Raw genomic sequence first — 25758 nt, forward strand, 5'->3', positions numbered from 1 at the left:
TTCACTCCCTAATCACTGTCCAGGATAACCTACCATTTCTTCAAATAAAACTATTCTACGAGCAGATAGCCAGATTTAACTCATTTTAGTAACAAGTAAATACCTAACATTGAGAACCTGAAGATCTTCACCAAATGAACAAAGGCTTTCATGCTTGCCATATAAACGCTCAAGTAAGATTTGGACATTACAACCAGGGAGCAGAACAGAATGACACAAAAAGGCCATCGTGATTTGAATAGGACTAACAATGCTTTTTGGCATTTCCCGCCTTCATCTGACGTTTGTCTGCTCCCAGGACTACAGCTCTTACCCAGATGAAGTGTAAAGGAGGGGCGGGGGGGGGGGGAGCAGAAAGGGTGAACCGCTCTAGTTAATTGTCCAAAGGAAAGACGTAGCCTTATCATTCTCAAATTTTAGAATACTATTTTTTGCATGTTAGCCATGCTCGCATTCGAATACATTTTTTAAATGCTTAGACTTCCTAATCACACAGCAAAGCTTTGTATAATCGTTTCGAAGTTCAAACGAAATCATACAACTTCCCAAGTAGAATTATCCAGTAACAAAAAAGGTGCAGAGTAAAAGAAAGACGCCTATTTAACATATCCCTCTAACGAAACCCAGAGTCACTGGATTCTGTGAAACTCCAGCTGAAAGAGAAACCACTCTCCACCTGGGTCCACACCAAGTTGACACGTCTCAGTCAGGAACGGAAAGTTCTCTGACTTTTCTAAGAAACCGCTCCACCACTCCTCTCGGCTCCTGACGTTGCCCTGACATTCCCGCTAATCTACCCACAAGAACTTCAAGGCTTTCGCCTCCATAGAGGTGGGTGCCTGTTAACCAGCAACACACAGACGCTCCCGGAGATCCCACCCCTTTGGAAGCGGACTTTTGCGGAACCTTCATGGACCCCTTGGGCCGCCGTAGCCCCACCCCTTGCTCCTCTGGGCTCAGGGGCTTCGGGTACACTCACCGACGGTATTGGAATGTGCCACTTGGATCGGTCGGCTGCAGCGACGGGTACCGGTCCTACACCGAAAAGCGGCAACGGGGACGGATGAGCCCCCAGAAGAAGAAGAATAACAGGCAGCACCTGAAGCCACGCAGCCGCCGCCATCTTCACAGCCATGGCGTGCCTACCGAAAGCATTTCACCTTCTTCCGGTTCGTCCCGCCCTCTTCCGGCTCCGCTCTGGGGGCCGGATCATCCGGGTCCTCGAAACCTCGCGAGGCTCGTTTGTTTTGCGACTCAGCGGCCCCTCCTTCCGATAGACGTCACTGCTGGATGTGAAGCTTTAGACATACTGCGCAGGCGTCATCTCGCCATCACCTGGTCACCTTGGAGAGTTAGGATGATCGCCCAAAGCCACCTCCGCCTCGGTCGGCTCTTCTCTCTCCCAGCCCTAAAAGGGTTTGGGGACGAGGCAAGCCCCGACGAGTATGTAGTGTTTGGCTCTCTCTTCCCGCCTTTCGCTCCAGTCCCTTATCTCCCTTCCAAGTCAAAGTCAGACTTCGGGACTGAAAGTCTGGGAAATCCGTAGTCTGCCTGCCTGTTTGTTTGGCGCCTGGTAGGGAGTTCTCGGTTTCCGGAGGTATTTAAGCAAAGAATGAAATTTGGCGATGGTGCAGTGTAAGCGATGGCTACACTAGATGGTGTAATAGATAAGCTCTTTAACAAGCCCCTTCTAGCCCTGAAAAACATGATGCTGCTGTAGAGTTTGGCCAGAGTACATAAACCTCCAGCAAAGACCTCCCGCCGGCCCTTCCCACTCAAAGCTAAAAACGGGGAGAAAGTGTACCAGCTTTAAATGCATATGGCGTCGCTGTCACTGAGAGAGACCGTAGACGCTTAGCCCAGCGGGCCATCTCGATTCTCACGCGCGTGAGTTGTCAGCCCGTGGGCTCTGCGGACACGCCCCCTCGGCGGCAGAGACAGTTTCCGTTCCTAATGAAAGCGGTTGCTCATCAGTCGGTCATCACGAAGAACAGGGCGAAATAAATCCCGGTAGAAACACTTGTTTGGCCCTGGAAATACAGGAAGAACAAGGGTCGATTTGTCACTCCTTAAGGACCTGGAGGGGACTTCCCATTTCCAAGAAACTTGAAGGTGATGAAGTGCTGGTGGTAACTTGGAAAGAGGCCTATCGCGTTTTGAAAAGATCGCACGGGTCCTTAGCCTGAGAGCCAGGAGCCTGTGAAGCGACGGGGAAGCCATGGAAGCAGCCGGGAAGGAGGAAGTCAGGTAAAGGCCCGGTGGTCGAGCAGGTTCTGGCTTTGAAGGTTTTATTGAACGTTTGATTGCACTTCTCATTTGCATGTTTTATATTTGTGCACGTTATCGTGTTTGTTTTTCTCCGTTCCCCCAGGTATTCGTTGATATTAATAGCTAGACCCTCATAAAATACTTTCAGGATGGTTAACAAAATTGGAAAAGTTGTGATCAGAACTCTAACACGTGAATTTCAAGCACGTTGCTGACCAAGTTCAGCTATACCCACCTCTTCCCATATTATTCCAGAGCACATTCTTCAAAGCTGGAAAGAGGAGACTGCAAATTTTTCTACTCTTTGCACTCTTGATTAAAAGAAAAGTGACGACTGAGTCAATGAAGGATTTGATTACCTTTTTAGTGTGACCGAGTGTATCTGTCTGGGCTTGTTTTGAAATTAGTGTTCAATCATAGCTTCCTACATAATCATGGACATACTGACCACAGCTGCATTCAGCCACACCTCTGCATGAAAGCCAATGTTTTTTTTCTTATACCCTGTAGTTGTTTTAATTGGCATATGTTAAATACATAATCTCAAGTAGCAATATACATAAATCTTGTTCACGGTGTATTCTAGAAACAGCTATTTTGGAAACGTGGTCTTAAAAAACTGATATCTAGGTTATCAGCTTCTTTTTTTTTTTTGATTTCAGGTGTAAGAAAACAATGTAATAGACATTTACACACCTCACAAAGTGATAATCCCCTCCCCCATTCTTCTACCCCTCTGACATCATAAATAGCTGTTATAATTCCATTGACTCTATTCTCTATTCTGTACTCCACATCCCATGACTATATATATATATATTTTTTTATAGTTGATATAAATATTTATATATATATATATTTATAGTTGATATTCAATATATATATATTCATATATATATTCATATATATTTATATATATTCATATATATTTATATATATATTTATATATATTCATATATATAAATATATTCATATATATTTATAGTTGATATTCAATATTATTCATCTCCAGCTTCAGGTGTACAGCGCAGTGGTCAGACATCTAAACCATCCATGAATTGGTCTCCCTAATAAGACAAGTGCCCATCGGACACCCTACAAAATCTTTATAACATTATTGATTATATTCCCCAAAATGTCTTTCGTATCCCCGTGTCAATATTGTGGCTACCAATTTATGCTTTCTAATCTCTTCACCTTCTCCCTCACCCCCACCCCTTTCCCAATCTTGCAACCCTCAGTGTTTTCTGTATATCTCTAAACCTATTTCTGTTTAGTTTGCTCATTTATTCTGTTCTTTAGATTCCACATGTAAGTGAGATCATATGGTATTTGTCTTTCTCCATCTGACTTATTTCACTTAGCATCTTCTTAAAAAGCTAAGCATTTTTCTTCTACAGCTGTCTCTATTCTTATTCTAGCACCTTGCACATACCTGTATTATAGTATTTGCCAGGTTGATTTGTGATTGTTGGTTAGGCTCTCGCAGAAATCTTGAACACAGTCCTTTATATCTTCCTCAGGGCCCAGCAGTCAGTTAGAATATTCTGAAAATATTTTGTTGAATAATAAATACGGGGGTTGTTTTTGTTGGTTTGACTTGAGTTTTTTGTTTGTGTTTGCTCCTTCAAATGTTACTGTTGTAGTCATAGCCTTCACTCATTATTTTAAAAGAATCCTTACTCATAAGTGACAGTGTTCTTTTCCTATTGCTTTCAGAGTAATCCCAGAACTTGCTGTTTTGTTGTTTACCTTGGATGATTGACAAAAGGATCTTACTCTGCAGCACACATGTTACGATGTTATGTTATGGCATACAATTTTGCATTGGAGAGGTTTATTTCCCATGTTCATACCATAGTTTAGAGAAGGGACAAAAATTGGATTCACAAACTCTGGGTGAATTAACTTTCTTAAAATGTCTGTTTGTTTAGTGTTGAAGATGAAGCTGTGGATAAAGACATTTTCAAAGACTGCAGCAAGATTGCTTTCTATAGGTAAGAAGTGCAAAAGTATTACCTAGATCAAAACATTTCTGACAGAAAATTGACGTTTAATAAATTTTTGATATATCATAGGATTTCAAGGAAAAAGTCAATTAGGAAATTCAGTAATTAAGGAATTTATCAGATAGAAGCCATTCGCCTTTAACTTTATACACTTATTACTGTATTTAAGTTTTTCAGTAAACAAGCATTTTATTTTGAAAGTCAAAGTGTTTTTAAACTGTTATGTTAAAATTTTATGTCTTTGCAGAGATAATATGTTTGCATAGTTCAAAAATTAATATTATAAAAAAGATGTACATTGGAAGTATTATTTCTATTCCTTTCCCTTTCTGCCCCTTTCCATATCTTGTCTTTGTAACCAGATTTAGTGATTTCTTATTAATCCTTACAGTATTTCTTTTTGTGACTACAAATATTCTTTTATTACCACCTTTCTTACACCAAGTAGTTTTCTGCTCTATACGCTGTTGTGTGCCTTTTTTTTCCCTGCTTCATAGTTTATTCTGAAGAGCTCTGGATGAATATATGGAGATTGTCCTTTCTTTTGACAGCTACGTAGTATTTCACTGGGTAGATATAATTTATTCAGTTTTTCTCATACTCCTAGACTTTTGGGTCGTTTTCAATCTTTTGCTATAATAGCACTGCCACAATGAAAAGCTATATGTATATGCCATTTCCTACACATGCAAGCATATTTATACGATGAATTTCCAGAAGTGGGATTACTGGGTCAAAGAGTAAATGTATTTGAAATTTTAACTATGACCAGATATCCCTCCATAGGGATTATATCATGTTTTACTTCCATCACCACTATATAAGATTGCCTATTTCCCCAGTGCCTTATGTGGTCCTGAAATTGAAATCACCAAAAAATTATATCATATATTACAACTTCCTAATTTATTCACACTGCTCTAGAGGAAGAAAATTATATCATTTTCATTCTGAACAGGTACCTTAGAGGGAATTCTTTAGTGAAGTCCTGGTCACCTTGTTAAGCCACTAGATTATATTGGATTTCCACTAGGACTTAGTGAGTTTCCATTAAAGTGTACATGTCATGGAAAGAGGGAGTGAAATTAACAAGCTAGTGAATACCATCCTACAAAATACCATCCTTAAGCAATATTACGTTGAACAATTTTATTAGTATTTTTCTTATTAGTGCTAATTTTATTAGCACTCTGTTAACAAAGTATTACTATTAGTACTTTATTGGAGCACTGTCTGTGCCGAATTCACTTACTTTCATAAAACATTGTAACAACTTCCCCATGATAATATAGTCTCTTGGATGCTAACAGTCACATATCATTCTGAGGCATCTGTATACTTCCTATCTGTAGGCGTCAGAAACAGCAGCTGTCCAAAAAGTCCACCTATCAGGCATTACTAGACTCAGCCACAACAAGCAAAGACAGCACCAAGTTCCAAATCATCAATGAAGCAACTAAGGTGAGATAGAAGTATTTTCTACAGAGACTTATTTGTTTCAATGTTTATTTGAGTTGAATGAATTAAATTTCCACAAAGGCTAATTAACACTATGTATGCTCTAAAAAATAAACTTTGTTAGAGAAGTGATGTAATCTTTTTCATATCTATACTAATATTACTTTAAAATTAATATCAACATACAGATTGCATGTGTATCAGATGCTTCCCTAGATGTTTCACAAGTGTTATTTCCTTTCAGTCTTCTTAATACATCGTATTAGCCCCAATTTTCAGATAAAGAAATTGAAGTCTGAAAAGTCACTTGCTCAAAGTCACAGCTAGTAATCAGTATCTTTTACTAGTTACAGTTACTGTGTTTCCCCGAAAATAAGATCTAGCTGGACAATCAGCTATAATGCGTCTTTTGGAGCAAAAATTAATATAAGACCCGGTCTTATATTACCATAATATAAGACTGGGGATAAGATATGATATAAATATAAATATAATACCAGGTCTTATATTAATTTTTGCTGCAAAAGACGCATTAGAGCTGATTGTCCGGCTAGGTCTTATTTTCGGGGAAACGGTATCAACCAGAATTTTCACTTGCATCTGTTGACTCTATCAAGCACCCATACTTTGTCACTATTACACAGCATATAGCTGAGCATGCGGCCTGAGCATGGTGCAGATTCAGTGAATGTCTAAACCTGAAAATGTGGGTGGGCCAGGGGAGCAAGGGACTATGTAGTTGAAAAACCTAAGTCACAAATGTTCCATCTCCTGAGCTGCTTCACTACCTAGCAGATCACTATAGTTATTGCATACTGAAACGATTAGAGCAGTACTATATCCTAAGTTGTTTTTTTCACCTGTCAAGTCACCAAACTACTGGCCGATACACATGGGATTCAGGAAGTGCTATGGGCTGAGCTAGGAAGTATGGCTCTGCACGAGTACCTGATGCTCCCGACCTGACCCTCCCTTGCAGATCCTCCCCCATCTTGGAAAGGCATCCTGAGTGTCTAAGGCCTCCCAGACCAATCTGGCTAATTCATGTAACGGAAAGACATTGTTAAAGCCATGTGGTCTAGGTCCTACTAGCTTGGACAGTAACTCCACCAACCCACTACCAAATCCCAGTTCTGGGAAGCAGACTGAGAAAAAGTCTCCACTTTCACTGCAAAGCTGTGAGCGCTCTCCTTGTGACTACCGTAACTCTGGCCCTGTGGTGCTGCACTGAGGGATCTCCTCAGAGAAGACAGCACAAAAACGACCCCAGAACACCAGAGATTTCTCTATAGCATTTGTAAGGCCTTTAACTTAGCAAACCATCCCAACTTGATTCTCAGACAGGAGGAGCAATTGCACAGTGAGGAAGGCTGCCTTCCTTGTGAAGTTTTAGAGATTTGAGCTTATTTCATAGGTGTGGAGTTTTCTAACATAGCTTTCTTGCCCAAATTCAAAATAGAGGCTAGAATCATATCAATGGTTCTGTGTTCTCTATCCCCAACTTCTGGTTACTTAAGGATATAGTTACTGTAACAGTACACTTAGTTTATCCCTCTTAACTACACATATGGGATGGTTAGCCTTTCTCCAAAACTTAATGCTGCTGTTTATACCACCTAGATTTTTTCTGGAGGAATTTGCCTCTTGAATTGTCAGCTCATGGTAACCACGAAGTCATAGGTCCTCTACTGCTGATCCAAGTTTTCCAAACTATACATCCTTCTGTAGCTTAGTTTGATAGCTGTTCATAGGAAAACATGGGGTAGCATTGATTTCTTTTCTAGAGAGCCATCTTCCATTTGCATGTGGTATAACAGCCAGACACCCAGCCAAACCCCTGTATTCAGGGTCAGCAGAAGCAGTTAGCTCCAGGAAATGCAAGGAGTCCATCAGAGACCTTCCCGGAGTCATTAGGCCTGCTACCAGATGTCAGGCACCTTTCCTGTCTCATTTTTCCTGTCATTTGCTCATTTTCCTTCTTGTCCCCATGTGTCTAACCCCAGAGAGTTGTAGCTGTTCCAAGGTCAAGGCAAGAATCCCTTTCCGTCCTTGGGGAGGCTTAGTATATTGAGCACGTCCAGAACGATCCAGTGTCATGACGACACAGGCTGAGGCAAAGCAAATGAGGCAAAAGCCCCCTGCATACTAGTGTGGGCCAACGTGCAAATTCTCAGTGCAGCTGGGTACCCGTGCAGTGAGTGGTAGGGCCCCACATACGGCCTTTTACAAGACTATACATCAGTTTCTCTGCACACACCTGTCTTTGGATCCTGAAATTGTGAGGGATAATGCTGTTCAGTTCAGATGCCAGAAAGAGACCACCAGATCTGGATGCCTTTAAAAGGAAAAGCAGCCACAGTCCAGGAGGACCCATAGGATCTCAGCACAAGACAGCACATGGCCCAGAAGGGAGCTGAAGGGCCCAACAAGCAAGGGCAAGTTACCCAGGATGTCAGCAACACGGCTCTCAAGACCGAGAACTTTGAGGACCTCTTGGAACGGACTCCATTTTCAGATATTAGAAATATCAGGGCTGCTTAGGGAATCGGCATGCCCTGATCTCAGGCAAATACATGCAAATGTATATGTTTTTGGAGGTCACCCTGAAATTCTGAGCTGAACTCCATTGTAATGACCTCCTACTCACTTGGACTTGAGATTTCATGCCCTCTGTCAGTTTGGTAGGAACAACAAACATCCAGACAGTAATCGCTAAAGGTCTGAACCTTGTCTCCTGCTCAGTCATAGTCAAGGAGCCTTCAGAGGTGGTTTCTGGGATGGATGTTTCACAGGTGATTTCACAATAGAATATGACATGGGTGTGGTCTAGAGATTTAAAACAAGCTGCGTACGTCCACTTATTCAGAATGACAGCTTTTTATTTCAGATTCAGAGACAAGCCCAAAGTCTAAGAGGATCGTATTCAGCTCACAGCTGCAGTTCTCAGATTTCACTGATGAGGCAGATTCTGACAAACCCAGCACTCTTCGCGTCTGCCTGCCCCCACACCACGGAAACTCTTACAGTAGTAACTTTGTCGTCAAGATCAGTTGTTAATTTTTGAAAACTTTCCTCCTGATCTGCCTCTTAAAAAGGAACCAGGAAACAGAACCAAGCTTCATTCAACATTCTCTCAGTCAGTTCAGGTTGCCATAACAAAAACTGGTGTTTTAAACGACAGACATCTGTTTCTCACAGTTCTGGAGTCCGGGAAGTCCAAGATACAGGTGTCTGGTGAGGACCCTTTTCCTGGCTTACAAACTTCCATCTTTGTACTGTATATTCACATGGTGGAGAGGGTGCCAGCTTTCTGGTCTCTTCCTGTAAGGGCACTAATCCCATCATGACTCCACCCTCATGACCTCAGCTAACTCTCATCACCTCCCAAAGGCCCCGTCTCCAATATCATCTCACTGAGAGTTAGGGCTTCAGCATGTGAATTTGTGGGGAGGGAGGGTAATAATTCAGTCCGTATTAAACATATCGTGCTTGGGACACAGTAATTTTATAAGTTCAAGTGTTGCCCTGTGTATTATCTCCAGAACATGCTCTGAACATCTAGGCTTTGAAGAAAAGCTGGATGGAGGTTCAGATGTGTACATTTTCTCACATAGGGTCCCAGTGTAGTATCTTGCCTATTTCTGATGATAGAATAATCAGGTAGATATTTGATAAAGAAGCTTCCAGAAGAAAATCTGAAAAGAACGGAGTTATCAATATAGTGTTGACTGCTTTTTTAGAACTGTTTGGTGTGTTTTTTTCTGCTATTACCAATTTTTCACCTTTAGTGAAAATTTGACCTATATTGAGAAAACGTAGTTTTGTGACATCAGAGCAAAGGAATTTATGCCATCTTCTGAGTCTAGCTAAAAGCAACAGACCTGTCTTTGACATACTTTATATTGCTAATTTTGATGCTTTCTCATGACCATTTGGCAGTATATTTTTGTTTTGCAGCCTATTTGCAGGTTTTCAACAGAGACAACACTTCTAACAGCTTCTCTAAAGGTGTGGTGATATCTCTGAGCATCTCCATGAAGTTACCCCTTGCCTCTTCATCTAAACCTGATGCAAATGAGACTTTGCCCAGCCAGCTACCTCCTCAATGGATGAGGCACAACTACCATTTGTTAGCCAATATTATTTCTGCAGAGATGCCAGGAACAGGCAGCTAATTTGGAAACTAGCCAAACAATCAGAAGCACAGCTGGACAGGCTAATTGTCCTTGAGGAACGGGCTAATGCCCAGCGCGAAATTGCCAACATTCTCAATAGAGAATCAGTGCTTGCAAGAAACGGACTGGCTGCAACTGTGGAACGGGCCATTGGTGCCCTATGGCAATTTAATGAACGCTTAGAGCATTCTCTGAATCCTGGAAGATTTTGATCAACTTCTAGAAGAGGTCATTGCTCACTCTTGTGGGCCTTTTAGCTTAACTGTTCCTTAAAGAGGAAAGACCCAATGCTGGAGGAAAAGCGAGTCTACCCATCAAGAACGTGATGGGGTCCTAATTTCCCTTCTTAATACCCACTGCCATGTAAATATGTGTTCTAGGGCTGTTTGTTAACTCAGTCAGTCTACTAGTTGGGATTCCCAGTTGTGGGTAAACAAAAAGTTTTGTTCTAATATAATTGTGATCTGTCGACTGCTTGAATACATAGACATTTTTACAACCTGATATTTTTGCCTATGTGGCCAAAAAAACTAAACTTATGGATGACAAACTACCAGGTTTTGTATTGAGTATGGGAAAAATAAGATAGGAAAAGGGAATTAATACTCTTTCTCAGACTATGAGAGGTAAGCCTCTGAATAAAGGTTTATGAAAAACCAAGTAGAGACTTGTGGTACTAAAAGGAACCTCCAAAATGTATTTCTTTCTCTGGGGATTTATCTCATCTTTTCTGTGTAGGTGGATATTTATATATCTTAAATATTTTTAAGGACTAAAACCCACGCTGTCTCATGTCATTTAAAATGTTTAGTTATATGTTTTTTCAATTTATTTATATGATCCACCTTGCAACCGAGTGTAACCGCTACTATTATCTAAGTACTAACGCTAAATAATTCTTAGTTTAAGTGATCTCACTTCTGTAACTTACCTGCTTAACATTTTTTCATTGTCAATTCTGATCATCACTAATAGGAGGAAGAGCATGGATAACTTATTTGTATATTACCAGTATTGTTTAATAAATGTCCAAACAGTTCCTTAGAGAAGAACAGGACTACCTAAAAATTCCTAATGTTTTCGATAGAAGAATATAACATTCGTATTCAGACTTTTTCACAAAACAAGGCTTTGGAGGAATAATTGGGCAATAACTGGCAGTTAAGAAGCCCAGAGAAGTGATTTATTAACTGTGATTCACAGAGCCCTGAGGATTCCATGGAAGTGTCTCAGGGGTCAATGCAGGGAGGGAAAGGGGTGCTTAAAGGTAGGGGCTGTGAGCTGCTCCCCACTATCTTCAACCCAAGTAGCTTTACTGATTGGACTTCTAAGAGTCTGTTGCTATTAAAAAAAATTTTTTTAAGCCACTAAAAACATGAGCCAGATCATGGGAGCAAATGTATACTAAGGTCTAAGGAAATTATGTGCTTGGAACATGAAGCTTTGTTGGTGATAAGATACAAGAATGAATCTAGACATTGACCTTGAGTAAAGGTGTACCTATTGGAAAAATTTGTTTGCTTAATTAAGTTAAAATGACAACAGAATAGGGGCTTTGACTCTTGATTTGTATGTTTGGTTGCATAAGGTCATCATGTTAATAGCAAGGTTTTTGCTACCTCCTATAGTTAGGATTCTTTCCTGGCATGCAACCTCAACAACAGAACATACAGATCAGTCTTTGTTTTTTTAAAAAAAAAAATTTTTTTTTAAGAAAGCTGTTTTACTGAAAATGGGAGCATCCCTGAGTACATAAACCAGATGTAATTTTTTAATCATATATGGAAAGACAACCTCTGTACACTCTGCTTTGCATGTTCTTGCCCATGTTTTCCAACCCAAAGGCCCTGCTCAAGACCCTCTTCCTCCAGGGAGATGTCCCAGAAGCCCTCTCCTTATAGTCATCACTGATATTCCCCTTCCTTGTTCTCCCACAGCCCTGCCCTTGTCCTCTCTCAACATAAAATGCTTTATGTTTACTGTCCATGTGTTTTGTCACCTCTCAATTACAATCCCCTTAAGACTTTAGCCAGCCTTTCTTTTCACAGCAAACAGCACATCCCAGTATTGCCAAATAAATGTTAGTTGAATTGAATTTGAGAGAGCAATGGAAATATATGTCTAATTTGGAAGAGAATACATATTCTAACAGGATTTCAGCTTTATATTTGGACACATTTTCAAATTTAGAATTCTGATGGCACAGAATTTGAATATAAAACATTAAACATGTAAGCAATAATTACAGTATGATTTGGGGTGGGGACATGTTGGCCCAAGAGTACAGACTTCCAACTATACGAGGAATAACTTCTGGAAATCTAATGTACAACAGTTAATAATTATAGTTAATTATAGTTAGTAATACTCATACTTGAAAGTTGCTAAGAGAGATCTTAAATGTGCTTACCACAAAAAGGAAATGATAATTATGAGACGCAATGGTGATAATCATTCTGCAGTATATAAGTGTATCAAATCAATACGTTGTATACCTTAGACAATATTATATATCAATTATATTCCAGTAAAACTGGGAAAAATAATTACAGTATGATCACTACTACATCATAACCCTGTCTTACGAATGTCTGTAAAAGCAGCCATTACTACTGCACTATTTACCAGATCACTCTTCAGTGCCATCTCACGGTTTAAGTTTCCTGATGACTTTTCTATATTCCCCAAAGCAGGGTTCCAATAACATCATTTTCTTTTGGTGTTTCTTTGACATTCTTCCTACTTCCTATCTGCTACTTGTACCACATTGTACTTGCTCTAGACCAGGGGTGTCCAAACTGCGGCCAATGATCCATTGTTAATTGGCCCGCAGCAAATTCCAAAAATATATTTAGTTTACTTAAATAAACCAGGTGCTGCAATACGTACTTCACCTCGAGTGAGTGGCCCGGCTGTTTGTGTATTTTACCGCATATGGCCCTTAGTGAAAAACGTTGAAAAAAAATTGGACACCCCTGCTCTAGAGTATGTCACACAGCCTACCCAGCTTAGCCTTTTCTTTAGCAGACCCTATCGTAACACCAGATGTACCCAGCAGTAACCAGAATTTGGCATCACACTTAATGAAGGATTTGCAATCGACTAGTGTGGCATGGGACACTAGTTTAAAACCAGTCATAAAATACTTCTCTCATCTAGATACCTCATTTTGTAACCTAGACCGAGCCATTTCTACTCTTGGGTTTTGTTGTTTTGTGTCTTATTTTTCAAATTCTGTATTCTCTTTGTAATTTTACGATGCTTCCATCTCCCATTGTAGGCAGAGTTTTATCTAAGTTCCCCAGCCTCTTGAGAAAGTTCCCCAGGCCACATACCCAGGTGTATAGGAAGTACCTTGATTTTAGCAGCAAGTCTCATTCATCTACATTAGAGAACCCCAATGCCACCGTTTTACTTTCTGTTCTATTCTGTGGCTTGTTACCCTTCATCTTTCATTCACCCAGAATCGTTACTTTTAACACCAAACTCTTATTCTCAAGATATCTATAGTTTGTCAGAGACACAGTGGTCATATGTCCCAATTTTCAAAGAGCAGTTTGTTGAATTTATGCCTGTCATCCAATATAATAGAGACCCCTTTCACTCTTAAAGGTCCTGGTCCAGACAATTATATGTCTGCCTAACCATAAAACACATGTGTGTTTCCTATCTCTACCACAGGTATAGCCAAGCAAGTATATACAGAGGGTGCCCAAGTAATGTATAATATTTTTAAAAGGAAAACTGTATTAAAAATATAATATGTTCTGATAACAAACGATGAATACAAGTCAGGTTTGACTTCTGCAATTACAAGAGGTGCTCAAAGTGGTTACCATCAGCATCCAGACGCTTCTGATTACTGCAAACTGCTTGAGCAACATTGACCAAAGAGTCCACTTGTATGCCCTTTTTTGGTACCCTCAGTGTATAGATTGGATAACATTTTTCTTCATGACTGCCATTATTCTCCAGTTTTCTTGGCCTGTAATAATTTAAACATAGTTTTCTCATTATTGTCGTTTGATGGTAGAACTGACCATCACTGGGGTAACCTGTGGAAACTAATCTCATATGTCTGTTCCCAGGTTCCTCTTTTGGCTGAAATTTATGGTATAGAGGGAAATATTTTCAGGCTTAAAATCAATGAAGAAACTCCCCTGAAGCCCAGGTATGAAGTTCCTGATGTCCTCACAAGTAAGCCAAGCACTGTAAGGTAAGCCAAGGATCAAGATATCTTGAATGCACCCTCAATATGTTATTTTATCATTCCTTGAGTAGATTTGTATGAACCTCATATTTAGTCTGTTCAAAACTACAATCATGGGGTGGCCAGATGGATCAGTTGGTTAGAGCGCTGTGTTCATAACACCAGCTTCGCTGGTTCGATTCCCACATGGGCCAGTGAGCTGCGCCCTCTACAGCTAAGATTGTGAACAACAGCTCTCCCTCCGGCTGGGCTGCGGTGAGCAGCTGGAAGTTGGTGTAGGCTGCTGTGTGCTGCCCCAGGCTGCCATGGGCTACTTTGTGCTGCCATGAGCGACCGCAGCCATGGTGAGCGGCCGGCAGCCGGTGAAGCTGCTGTGAGCTGCTGTGAGCAGCCGAATGACACCGCGACCGACTACCTCAGCTGGGGGGAGTGCAAGGCTCCTAATACCAGCATGGGCCAGGGAGCTGTGTCCTACACAACTAGACTGAGAAACAGCGGCTTGAACCAGAGTAGGGGCAGGGGGGCAACAGAAGAAGGGGGGGGGAAAGAAGTCTAACATGTAATTTGACTTAGAATCAGAGATCATTTAATAATCAGTGTCTAGGTGAAAAAAAATCTTTGAGGATTAAAACATTTTTCATATACCTGCAGAATCTTTATCACTTCTCAACACACTTTCCAGTGATATTTCAACCTGGTTTTGCCTGTTGATTTCTTTTTTTTCATGTTATTCCACTAAGGGAATATAAGATTATGCCAGGTGCTTACATTTTCACTATGTCACTATCACTGTTTTATGTAGATTATTTTTTTCAATGAAAAATAAATTGCATTATTTCCATGAAAATAAAAGATCAATATTTTAAGGAGAAATTAGTTCAGTTGTGGTAGAACCATCATAAACTTAAAATATATTTATTTACTGAGCTGCTACTATATGTCAAGAATTTGGGAAACATGAATTAAAAAGAGACTGTTCTAAAGGCTTTGCAGTTGGCAAATGAGTATATATATATATATATATATATGTATGTATGTATAATATGTATATAACACACACACACACATATATATATATATACTGATATATATGAGTATATGTATGTATGTATGTATGTATGTATATCTCCCCTTGGTCACAATATATTACTTTTTACTATCCTGGAGGATTCACTTTATTAATAGATCATTTAACAGTTTTACATCTGTGTTCATAAGTAAAATTTGTCTGTAGTTTTCTTTTTTTCTGTGCTATCTTTGCTGTGTTTTGAGGTCAAGGCGATATTAGCTTTGTATAACAAATATAGTATATTAGTTCTGCTTCTGTTCCAATCTCTTTCTAGAGGGCTTTTGGCTATTGAAATAACTAGAAAGCTAAAATCTACATTTCTCCATTTCGCAGACTTCCATGTAGCTAGTTTCTGATTTCTTTCAGGTTTCACCAATCAGATGCCCTTATGGGTATCTTGATTTCAGAACTGAGTTTCCCATTTTGCTGGTATGGATTTGGCAGCTGTAGAACGAATGGCTCTAGAGCCACACTAGTTAGGGCAGTGGTTTCCTGATCTCTAGACTGCAGCTAAGGTGGCATGATCCTGGAGCCCAGCAGTTGCCACAGTGACTTCTAATTACCCAGCTTTCTGATTCTAGCTGAGATGGAAGTTGCGTTGGCCATACAGTTATACAGTGTTGTTCTTGGGGTCATTACTGAACACCCACACAAGAACAAGCTACCTCAGCCCTTCCCATGATGTTGTAAGCTCCTAACTCCCCCATATTAAGTCATTTACTTTCTGCTTAAAATAGCCAGTTGTTTCTGTTAGCTACTGTTGAGTCTTGGTTGATATAGTCATTGGTATCAGAAGTGAGTATAAGCAGAAGATCCTCATGGATGGGAATACGAGGGTGGTTAGCTGATCTAGTTGGATTTGAAGGCAGTGAGGACCTGATTAGCATTAAAGGATGAGATATTAGTGTTATGGGCTGAATTGTATCCCCCCACCCTTGCCCGCCAAACTCATGTGCTGAAGTCCTAACCCTTGTACATCAGAGTATGACTGTTTACAGATAGAGCCTTTGAAGAGATAATTGGGTTAAAATGGGGCCATTAGGGTGGGCTGTAATCCAGTTTGACTGGTGTCCTTTAAGAAGAGGAGATTAGGGCCCAGATAACACAGACAGAGGGATGACGATGTGGGGACAAAGCAAGGGGATGGCCATCTGCGCCAAGGAGGTCTCAGAAGATACCAAAACTGCTGATATTTGATTTGGATTTCCAGCCTCCAGAATTGTGAGAAAATAAATTTCTGTTGTTTAGACCACCCAGTCTGTGGTATTTTATTATGGCAGCCCTGGCAAACTAATACCACTCGTAATAAGCCACGGCATTCCATTTCAAAGTTACTGAAATTACTACCTATGGTCAACTGCAATAAAGTGCCTGTTGAAAGCATGGCTCTGGCAGACCAAGTGGTGGGTCCACAGCACAGTGTGGTTGTGCTACAGAATTCAAAATTCTGAGGTGGCCCGACTGCTATGAAGAGTCTAAAGAAAACAGCAATCTCAGGGCTTTAAATTCTTAGCTGAAGGCATTTGTCAGAAACCTAGTAGGTTTCTATGACAGGCCTAAAACTCTCTTCATATCTGTTGTAACTGCCAAGTTCTTGTAACTGAAAATTAGATAACAGAGTTTGATTTGGTGGTTTGCTGAATTAGGCCATAAGTTGAATTCACAGTCTCATCAGGTCTGTGAATTTAGGGCATTAACTGGGAAAAGGTAGAATTCCTCAAAATTGAATAGCAACATTTGGGAAGATTCTGATAACTCTGAGTACAAACTTCAAAATTCCACTGAGTCTCCCATTCCAGCAGAAGCATCTCTGTCTCCTGTGTCTGATGAAACTGACCCTACCTTGCTTGGACATCCTATGTTGACCTCACCTATGCAAAGGAATTCCAATGCCCCTATGTCTCACCCCTACCACCCTTCACTGCTTCCAGACCCACTATCCGATCAGAATCAGAGTCCAACATGCCTTGGGAGCAAATTATAGCTACACCCAGGAGGAGAAGGCTTACACCCCTAAAGAATTATAAGACTGTGTGCTGGTAAAAACCTGGGAAATATGCATGAAAATATTTTCTGAGGGATTCCTGGACCAGAAGGAAGGCACATAATTTTAGGATCATGCTCAATTTATTAACATAGTACATGTACCAGAGAGTCTAGATGTGATACGCTAGCTTGGAGAGTTGAGAGGGGTTCTATTTATTTGCTTGGTTGGTTAACTCTTTTCTGTATTCAGCTATGGACTCTGCTGAATGAAGCTGAGGTACCAGAAATTCCTTGGCACAGTGTAGAAGAAATGATCCATAGACGTAGGGACAGAAAGATGTTGAAGTGGATATATCATATGCAAGTAGTTCATCTAGCCTCTAATTCTGTCTCCAAGAGGACCCAGAAGATACTCCCTTCATTGAGAAATACATTGGTGAGGGAACACTTGGGAAGTACTATAGTGAATGAACATCTTTTGCAAGCTAGCAATAATGGTGGGAAATGATGCCATTAAAACGGGCTCCCTGGTTTCAGTGGAGATGATGAGACTCCAGGTGGCAGAGTCAAAGTAGCAGTATTTAGAGACAAGGTAGACATGTTTCCACAATGTGCAGCAGAGCCTCTGGTACTCAAAATGATTAAACGCTCAGGGCAGTGAACAATATATTGAGGGGTCCATTAGGCTGGAATAGGTGGATTAAAGTCCCAGTTGATGAAGTAATCAAAAGAATTCTACTTAGATTTAATGAACAGTGAGACACAACCCCCCATCTCCAGACAGAGTTAGCTTCCAGAACCCAAGCATCTGACTTGAGGAGGAGACCTAGAATCCATGGAGGACGACTTTGTAAGGATGTAATAAGAACATAAACTATCCCTCCTAACCTTTCCTAAAGAGGTCTGTGATCATTACCAGGAGAATTATGCACCAGAGGAAGAAATACCTAGACCTGTGAGATTTTAATTGCTGCCTCTGAACTTACATAATTCCTGGGGGCCAAAACAGCCTAACAGTCTATCTGCAAATTGGGGCTGATAGGAGTCAGGTGATAAATAGATAAACAAAAGTTTGGCCTGGTTCCATCTCACTATGGACTCAGTGGGTCAATAACTCAAGCTGTGTTATTTCCTCAGTTTCTGAGTATATGGTTGGAATGAGAAAGAAAAGCAAAGTGTTTAGATTCTATGCACCAAAGTGTTACTAGACTTTCCAGACCAAGGTGATGATGATGACAGCTAATATTTATTGAGTGTTTATTATGTGCCAGGCATGGGGCAAGTGTTTAACATGCATGATCTCATTTAATTCTCTCAAAGGGCTCTATTTGTTCTTGCTTTTATTATTTCCACTTTACAGATGAGGAAACTAAGAACTAGAAAGATTGATTAACTTGTGCAAAGTTAAACATCAGCTATGTTCAATCCAAGTTCTGTGACACCAAAGCCTATGCTTTCAATTATGGATCTCTACTGTCTTGTCTATGCCATGTCACATGAATATTGATTTACTAATTAATTAATTTGAATTGAAAAATCACATTCAGCCATGTAAACCTCTAGCAATTTGGTTTTCTCCTTCTGCTTTATTTTCTAGGCTGCTTTCATGCTCTACGGATACAGGCAGTCTGGTATTGGCAGATGGAAAAGGAAATCTTAAATGTCATGTCACAGCAAACCCATTCAAGGTTGATTTGGTATCTGAAGAAGGGGTTATGATGAGCATAAACTTGCTAGGCCAATTGTACTTTGAGCATCTGAAGATTCCTCTCAAGCAAAGGTATTTTTGCACATTACTTGACACATAAAGAGCTTAAGAAAGCCTGACTGTGAATACTAATTGCCTAAATAGACAATATATCACCATAGAAAATTTGTTTGCCTTATTTGCTGGAATATTGTTCTTAGAAATTTCATCTTTTCACCTGTGCAAGTGTATGCAGGCTTGATAACAAGAATGAATCCCAGACTTTTGCAAATGTGACACTCTTAACATCCTGTCTGTCTGACTGATGGCATTCTCTACCCTCTGCATGCTTCTAAAAACCACTCTGTTGACTTGATAAATGTTAATGTGTACTAACATCTTCAGAATTTCACTTTACCCCCTTACAATAATATGAGTTACCCTAGATTTATCTATGAAAAACACATGCTAAGTATAATGACACATATAATTAAAAGTAGAGAGGGAGAAAGATAATACGATGCTAACACTAATCAAAAGAAATTGAAAGTACTTAATTTCAGAAAGAGCAGACTTCAGAACAGGGAGTTATCAGGGGGGAAAAAAAGAGCATTACATAATGACAAAGGGGTCAGTTCTCTGAGAAGAATAACAGTTCTTAATGTACAGGTGCCTAACAGTGGAGCATCAAAATGCATGAGGCAAAACCGATAGAACTGCAAGAAGAAAACGATGAATCCCCTATTATATTAGAGACCTTAACAACTTTCTATCAGAAATGGACAAATCCCGTGAGAGAACATCAGAAAGGACATAGTTGAACTCAACAGCAACAGCAATCAACTGGATGTAATTGACATCTATAGACTTCTTCACCCAACAGCAATGAGATACACATTCTTCTCAAGCTCATGTGGGACATTTACCAAGACCATATTTTGGGTCATAAAACATACCTTAACAAAGTTAAAAGGTATGTTCCATGTTCATTGATAGGGAGACTCAATATGACCAAAATGTTAATTTTTCCCAACTTGATCTACAGATTCAAAGCAATCCCAATCAAAATCCCAGCAAGTTATTTTGTGGATATTGGCAAACTGATTCTACAGTTTATGTGGAGAGGTAGAAGACCCAGAATACCAACTCTGTTGAAGAAGAACAAAGGAGAAGAATTGATACTACGCTACTTCAGAACTTACTCTAAAGCTACTGCAATCAAGACAGTGTGGTATGAGTGGTTGAATAGACAAATAGATTAATGGAACAAAGTAGAAAGCCCAGAAATAGACCCACATAAATATACTGAACTGCTCTTTGACAAAGAAGCAAAGGCAATAAAATGAAGCAAAGGTATGCTTTTCAACAAACGGTCTGGAATGACTGGACAGCCACATACACAAACTTTATACCCTTCACAAAAATTAACTCAAAATGGATCATAGACCTAAATGTAAAATGAAAAACTATAAAACTTCTAGAAGATAACATAGAAAACCTAGATGACCTTGGGCATGGTGATGAGTTCTTAGATAAAACACCAAAGACATGATCCATGAAAGAAATAATTGATAAATTGGGCTTCATTAAAATATTGCTCTGTGATAAACAATGTCATGAAAATGAGAAGACGAGTCACAGACTGGGAGGAAATATTTGCAAAAGACACATCTGTTAAAGGACTGCTATCCAAAATATACAAAGAACTCTTAAAATTCAATGATAAGAAAATGAACAATGGGCAAAATACCTGAATAGACACCTCACCAAATAAGATACACAGATGGCAAGTAAGTATATGAAAAGATGTTCAACATCATATATCATTAGGGAATTGCAAATTAAAACAAGACACAACTACACATCTATTAAAATGGCCAAAATCCAAAACACTGACAACAAAATGCTTGTGAGGATGTGGAACAACAGGAACTTACATTCATTGCTGGTGGGAATGGAAAATGATAGTTACTTTGGAAGACAGTTTCTTATAAAACCAAACCTACTCTTACCACACGATCTAGCAATTATGCTCCTTAGTCATTAACCAAAGGAACTGAACACTTATGTCCACACAAAAATCTGCACATGATGTTGTAGCAGCTCTATTCATAATTGCCAACATTTGGAAGCAACCAAGATGTCCTCGGTGAAAAGATAAATAGTGTTACATCCAGATGATGGAATATTATTCAGCACCTAAAAAAAATGAACTATCAAGCCATGAAAAGACCTGAATGAAACTTAGACACATATTACTAAGTGAAAGAAGCCAATCTGAAAAAGGCTACCTACTGTATGATTCCAACTATATAAAAAAGGAAAACTAGGGAGATAGTAAAACGATTAGTGGTTGCCAGGGGTTAAGGTAGAGGGAGGGATGCGCGGGCAAAGCACAGAAGATTTAGGGCAGTGAAACTACTCTGTGTGTTACTACAGTGGGAAATGCAAGTCATTATGCATTTGTCAAAACTCACAGCATGTACACCACCAAGAGTGAACCCATACAAACTATGGACTTCAGGTGATAATGCGTCAGTGTAGGTTCATCAAATGTAACAAATGTACCCCTCAGGATGTTGATAGTGGGGGAGACTGTGGGTGTGGGGTGAGGGGTATATGGGAACTCTGCGCTTTCTGCTCAGTTTTGCTGTAAACATAAAACTCTGAAAAACAAATTTACTATTTCAAAAAAATTAAAAGGCAATATACCAGCCGTCTCAATTTTCACCAAAATTTTTAACATATATAAGAAATCAAAAATTATTATGTGTAATATAGAAAGAACATATACAAATCAATAAGAAAAAGAAGCAAATAAAAATGGGTGATACAAACTGCAGCAATGCATATTAATATGATGAATATCAAGGTTTTTGAGTAAAAAAAGTATGTCACAAAAGAATATATATACAGTGTATCTCTATTTGTATAAAAGCCTTTTTAAAAGTCAAAACCAAATAATATATGTTTGGGAATTCATACACTTGCGGCAACACTATTAAAAAACAGCAAGAAGGGGCGGCCAGTTAGCTCAGTTGGTTAGAACGCTGTGCTCTTAACAGCAAGTTTGCAGGTTCAATCCCCACATGGGCCACTGTGAGCTGCGCCCTCCACAATAGATTGAAACAACTACTTGACTGAGAGCTGATGGGTCCTGGAAAAAAAACACTTAAAATAAATAAAAATTTTTAAAAAAACAGCAAGAAAATAATTTCACACAAAATTTAGTAAAGTGGTTACCTCTGGAGGGTGAGGAGAGGAGGCAGATACATTTGAAGAGACACACGCGGGAAACCCAAAGGAACAAGTCATTTCTGTTGCTTGTGTTCACTGGTGGGCTCATAGTGGTTCCCTTTAGTATTATTCCTTAAACTCTGCACATACATTATGTACTCTTCTATATGCATGCTGTAGTCTATACTACAGAAAAAAATTAATGGATAATGAGTATGAATAGACAATTCACAGAAGAAGAAATAGGAATACCATTTAATGTATGAACAGGCAGTGTACATCATTAATGATAGAAATTCAAATTGAAATGCATTATCTTTTCTAAAATTTAAGATTGGCAAACATTTTTAAAAAATCCCTGAAGTCCGGTATTGTCAATAGGGAGAAATGAGTACTCGAACACAACTGTGGGTGATCGAGTAGAGTAAGTTATCACAATCATTCTGGAAGGCAGTGCATTGTGCTGTCTGTACTAGGGTAACACTGGGTCAGGGGAGCTGTGTTCTGCTTTGCTGATATGTTTGTTTAAATATTATGAGCATGTATTACATTTATAATAAAAGACTGATTTTTAAAGGGTTAAGAAAATTCAAACTTATCTACATTTTTATAAGAAATCAAGCTATTTGATTAATGTTCATAAATTCAATTTCACAAAATTATTTTTCTAATGATAATTAAAGGACATAATTTATGGAGTCTCAAGCGTTGAAAATGAAAATCTTTATCATTAAACAAAATTCTGTCAGTTTTGCCATACATGAAACAACTTTATTTATATTAAAACAGAACTACCAAAGAAAATGAAGAGGAAGCATCAACTGACACCTCGCAGGTAATCTAAATTCAGCAATTTGTCTTTTTTTTTTAATCTTTTTCACCATCGTCATCAGTATGTGGCATATAATGGGTTCTGCTCTTCTTCAATAGATGGGTACTTGATGAATGCTCTACTACATATAAATGGGACCGTGTGTATCTTGTGCTTGCCATATCATCTCATTGATTCTTTCATTCATGTATTTATTCGTTTATAAAACAAGTAATTCCTGAGTGCCTGCTTTGTGCCAGCCACAAAATATTATGCTAGGCAAGCAGAGTCAGCAGTGGACAAAACAATCGCAATGTGTCCTCAGGAAACCTAGACTCTATTGGGAAAGATGGGCACTAAATAATTACAAGCATGAGGAGTGCTGCAAAAGGGTGCTATAGGAGACTACAGCAAGGAACTTGACCAAGATGAGGGTCAGGAAAGAGCTCAAGGAAATAATGTTAAAGCTGAAGTTGATGCATGAGGATACAGTAGCTAGTCAAAAAGTTGGGAAAAACATTCCAGATAGAGGGAATTGCATATTAAAAGATCTTGAGGTATGAAGGACCACATTTGAAGAAATAAAACAAACATGTTTTAGCAGGCGAAAGGAAAGCAAAGGAAAAAGGGTGCTGTGTAGCAATGCTAGAGAGATAGGCGGGGCAATTCTGGGAAGAACATGTAAAATTGTTTTATTCGACAAACATTTGCTGAGTGCCTCCTATGCTAGGCACTGTTCAAAGAATTGGTGATACATCATTGAACAAATCAAATACCCCCAATATCATGGAGTTTACATTCTTCTAAGTCATGGTAACCTTTTTGGACTTTAACGTAAGAGCAAAGGAAAACTATGCAAAGGTTTTAAGCAGCCAGAGGTACATGGTTTGATTTCTATTTTAAAAGATTATTTTGACTGAATTATGGAAAATGTACATTCTAGAAATCTTCTCTTTATCCAGAGCTACATGCATCTTCAAATGAGCCCTGACAGTAACTATGGCCACCAGGAATGGTGAAAAATATTTCCAGTGCAATAAGGACCAAATGCATCTTCCTCTTGAGAACTAGCCCACACTGATGAGTGTGAGAGAGAATAGTTTTTCCATTTTCAAATATAGAAGACAAGACAACTAAGACATAGCCTTACACAGTTTTGTGACAATGTGTCAAATTAGCTTTTTGGAGACCTCTAATTAGATACTCCAGATAAGTGGTTCTGAGTCACAGATCCCTTGCAAGAATCTGATGAAAGCTATGAACCATCTCTGTAGGAAAACAAAAAATTCAGACTGTTTGAGGGAGTTCACAGACTCTAAAGCCCACCCATAGACCCCGGGATAATCCTACATTAAGAATTCAAGTGTGATTTTAAAAAAAAAGGACTCACTTTGCAGAAGCTTTAATTATGAAGAAACAACCTAGAAGTGGGCAAAGGGCTCATTTTTAAAAAGGAAATATGCATTTCACAAACATAACACAATTTAAAAAAAAAAAAAACTTTTTCATTCTACCAGAGAATAGGAGACATTTATAAAGCTGAAAAGATGGATAGCTCTAGATCAAAAAATTAGGAACCTGAGCAGTCACCATCCCAATTGACTTCTCAAGCCAGTAGCAGGAACACAGCTAGTAGTTTAGCTGATTGAAGTGGGAAGAAGTGCCCATCTCAGCCAAAATCTTTGCTTAGTTACTTGATTCTAAATGTTTTGCCTCACTTGTTTACAGGGGGAAAAAAGAATGAAAATATCTTACATATGTAAATACTGCATTTTTCAAAGTGCTTTCACATCATTTTGGCTCCTGCAAAGGTATTCATGTCAAATGGTGTGGTAGTTCCTCAAAAAATTAAACATTTAATTACAATGTGATCCAGCAATTCCATTTATGGGTATATATCTAAAAATGAAAGTAAGTACTCAAACAGATATCTGTATACCTATGTTCATCGCAGCATTATTCACAGTAGCCAAAAGGTGGAAGCAATCTGGCAATCCAAGTGTCATTGAAAGGTGAATGCATACACAAAATGTGATACGTACATACAATGGAATATTACTCAACTTTAATAAGGCAGAAAATTCTGACACATGCTACAAAATGGGGGAATCTTGAAGACATTATACTAAGTAAAATAAGCCAGATACAAAGGACAAATACTATCTGATTCACTTATAAGAGATATCTAGAGTAGTCACATTCATAGTGGCAGGAAGTAGAATGGTGGTTGCCAGGAGCTGGGGGGAGGGAAAGATGTGAGTTATTGGTTAATGGGTGGGGAGGTTTAGTTTGGGAAGATATAAATGTCCTAGAGATAGATGGTGATGATGGTTGCAAAACAATATGAATGTATTTAATAATCCTGAACTGTGTACCTAAAAATGGCTAAAATGATAAATTTTTTGTTGTGTGTATTTTATCACAAAAAACATATTCATGTCAGCTATAGCTCATAAGGATGATTATTGGCATTTATATAGAACACACCAGTTTGTTAAATATACTGACATCACAAATTGGTCTTTTAAACGATGAACTCATTTTCTCGTCTAATTTTTTAGTAACCCAAATTAAATGGGCTATTGTGGTACCCACATTAGTTACAATATATAAACTCAATCTGCTCCTTTTTTTGTGCCAACAGCAAAATCAAGAGGATCTGGGCCTATGGGAGGAGAAGTTCGGAAAATTTGTGGATGTCAAAGTTAATGGTAAAATTGAAACTGTTTTACCGTGCTAAAACAGATCTTTCCCAAATGGCTAAATGTCTGTTCTCAGAAGTCCCTTGGGCTTTAGCACCTAAACAAGTGACGTCTATAAGGTGAACAGAAGTCTCAGATTTGGGTCC

The 25758-nt window shown here is 39.1% G+C and overlaps 2 protein-coding genes and 1 pseudogene across 9 annotated transcripts in view; 2 read left to right on the plus strand and 1 right to left on the minus strand.

Moving 5' to 3' along the window:
• Positions 1-1333, minus strand: part of TMEM87A (transmembrane protein 87A) — a 38151-nt gene extending 36818 nt beyond the window's left edge. For all 5 annotated transcript variants that reach the window (XM_081049234.1, XM_081049235.1, XM_081049233.1 and 2 more), the window contains exon 1: positions 980-1333. In XM_081049234.1, coding sequence (XP_080905360.1) covers positions 980-1135 — 156 coding nt within the window. In that variant the 5' untranslated portion in view covers positions 1136-1333. The remainder of the gene's footprint in view (positions 1-979) is intronic.
• The window catches only part of GANC (glucosidase alpha, neutral C), a 63468-nt gene continuing 39037 nt past the window's right edge, over positions 1328-25758 (plus strand). For 2 of the 3 annotated variants that reach the window (XR_013993396.1, XM_081049232.1), the window contains exons 1-7: positions 1931-2247; positions 4203-4265; positions 5630-5738; positions 13999-14126; positions 18773-18955; positions 22889-22934; positions 25555-25621. Coding sequence is in view for 2 of the 3 variants with exons in the window: in XM_081049232.1 (XP_080905358.1) it covers positions 2219-2247; positions 4203-4265; positions 5630-5738; positions 13999-14126; positions 18773-18955; positions 22889-22934; positions 25555-25621 (625 nt within the window). In the remaining variant the exon portion in view is untranslated. Of the gene's footprint in view, positions 2248-4202; positions 4266-5629; positions 5739-13998; positions 14127-18772; positions 18956-22888; positions 22935-25554; positions 25622-25758 lie in introns of all 3 variants that reach the window. The other variant, XM_081049231.1, reaches the window with a different exon arrangement.
• Positions 7935-10254, plus strand: LOC308498027 (annotated as a pseudogene). Its single transcript has 2 exons — positions 7935-8250; positions 9693-10254. The product of its transcript is annotated as an uncharacterized misc_RNA (transcript).

This window comes from Rhinolophus hipposideros (genome assembly GCF_964194185.1).
Source record: "Rhinolophus hipposideros genome assembly, chromosome: 5".
Taxonomy (NCBI): Eukaryota; Metazoa; Chordata; class Mammalia; order Chiroptera; family Rhinolophidae; genus Rhinolophus; species Rhinolophus hipposideros.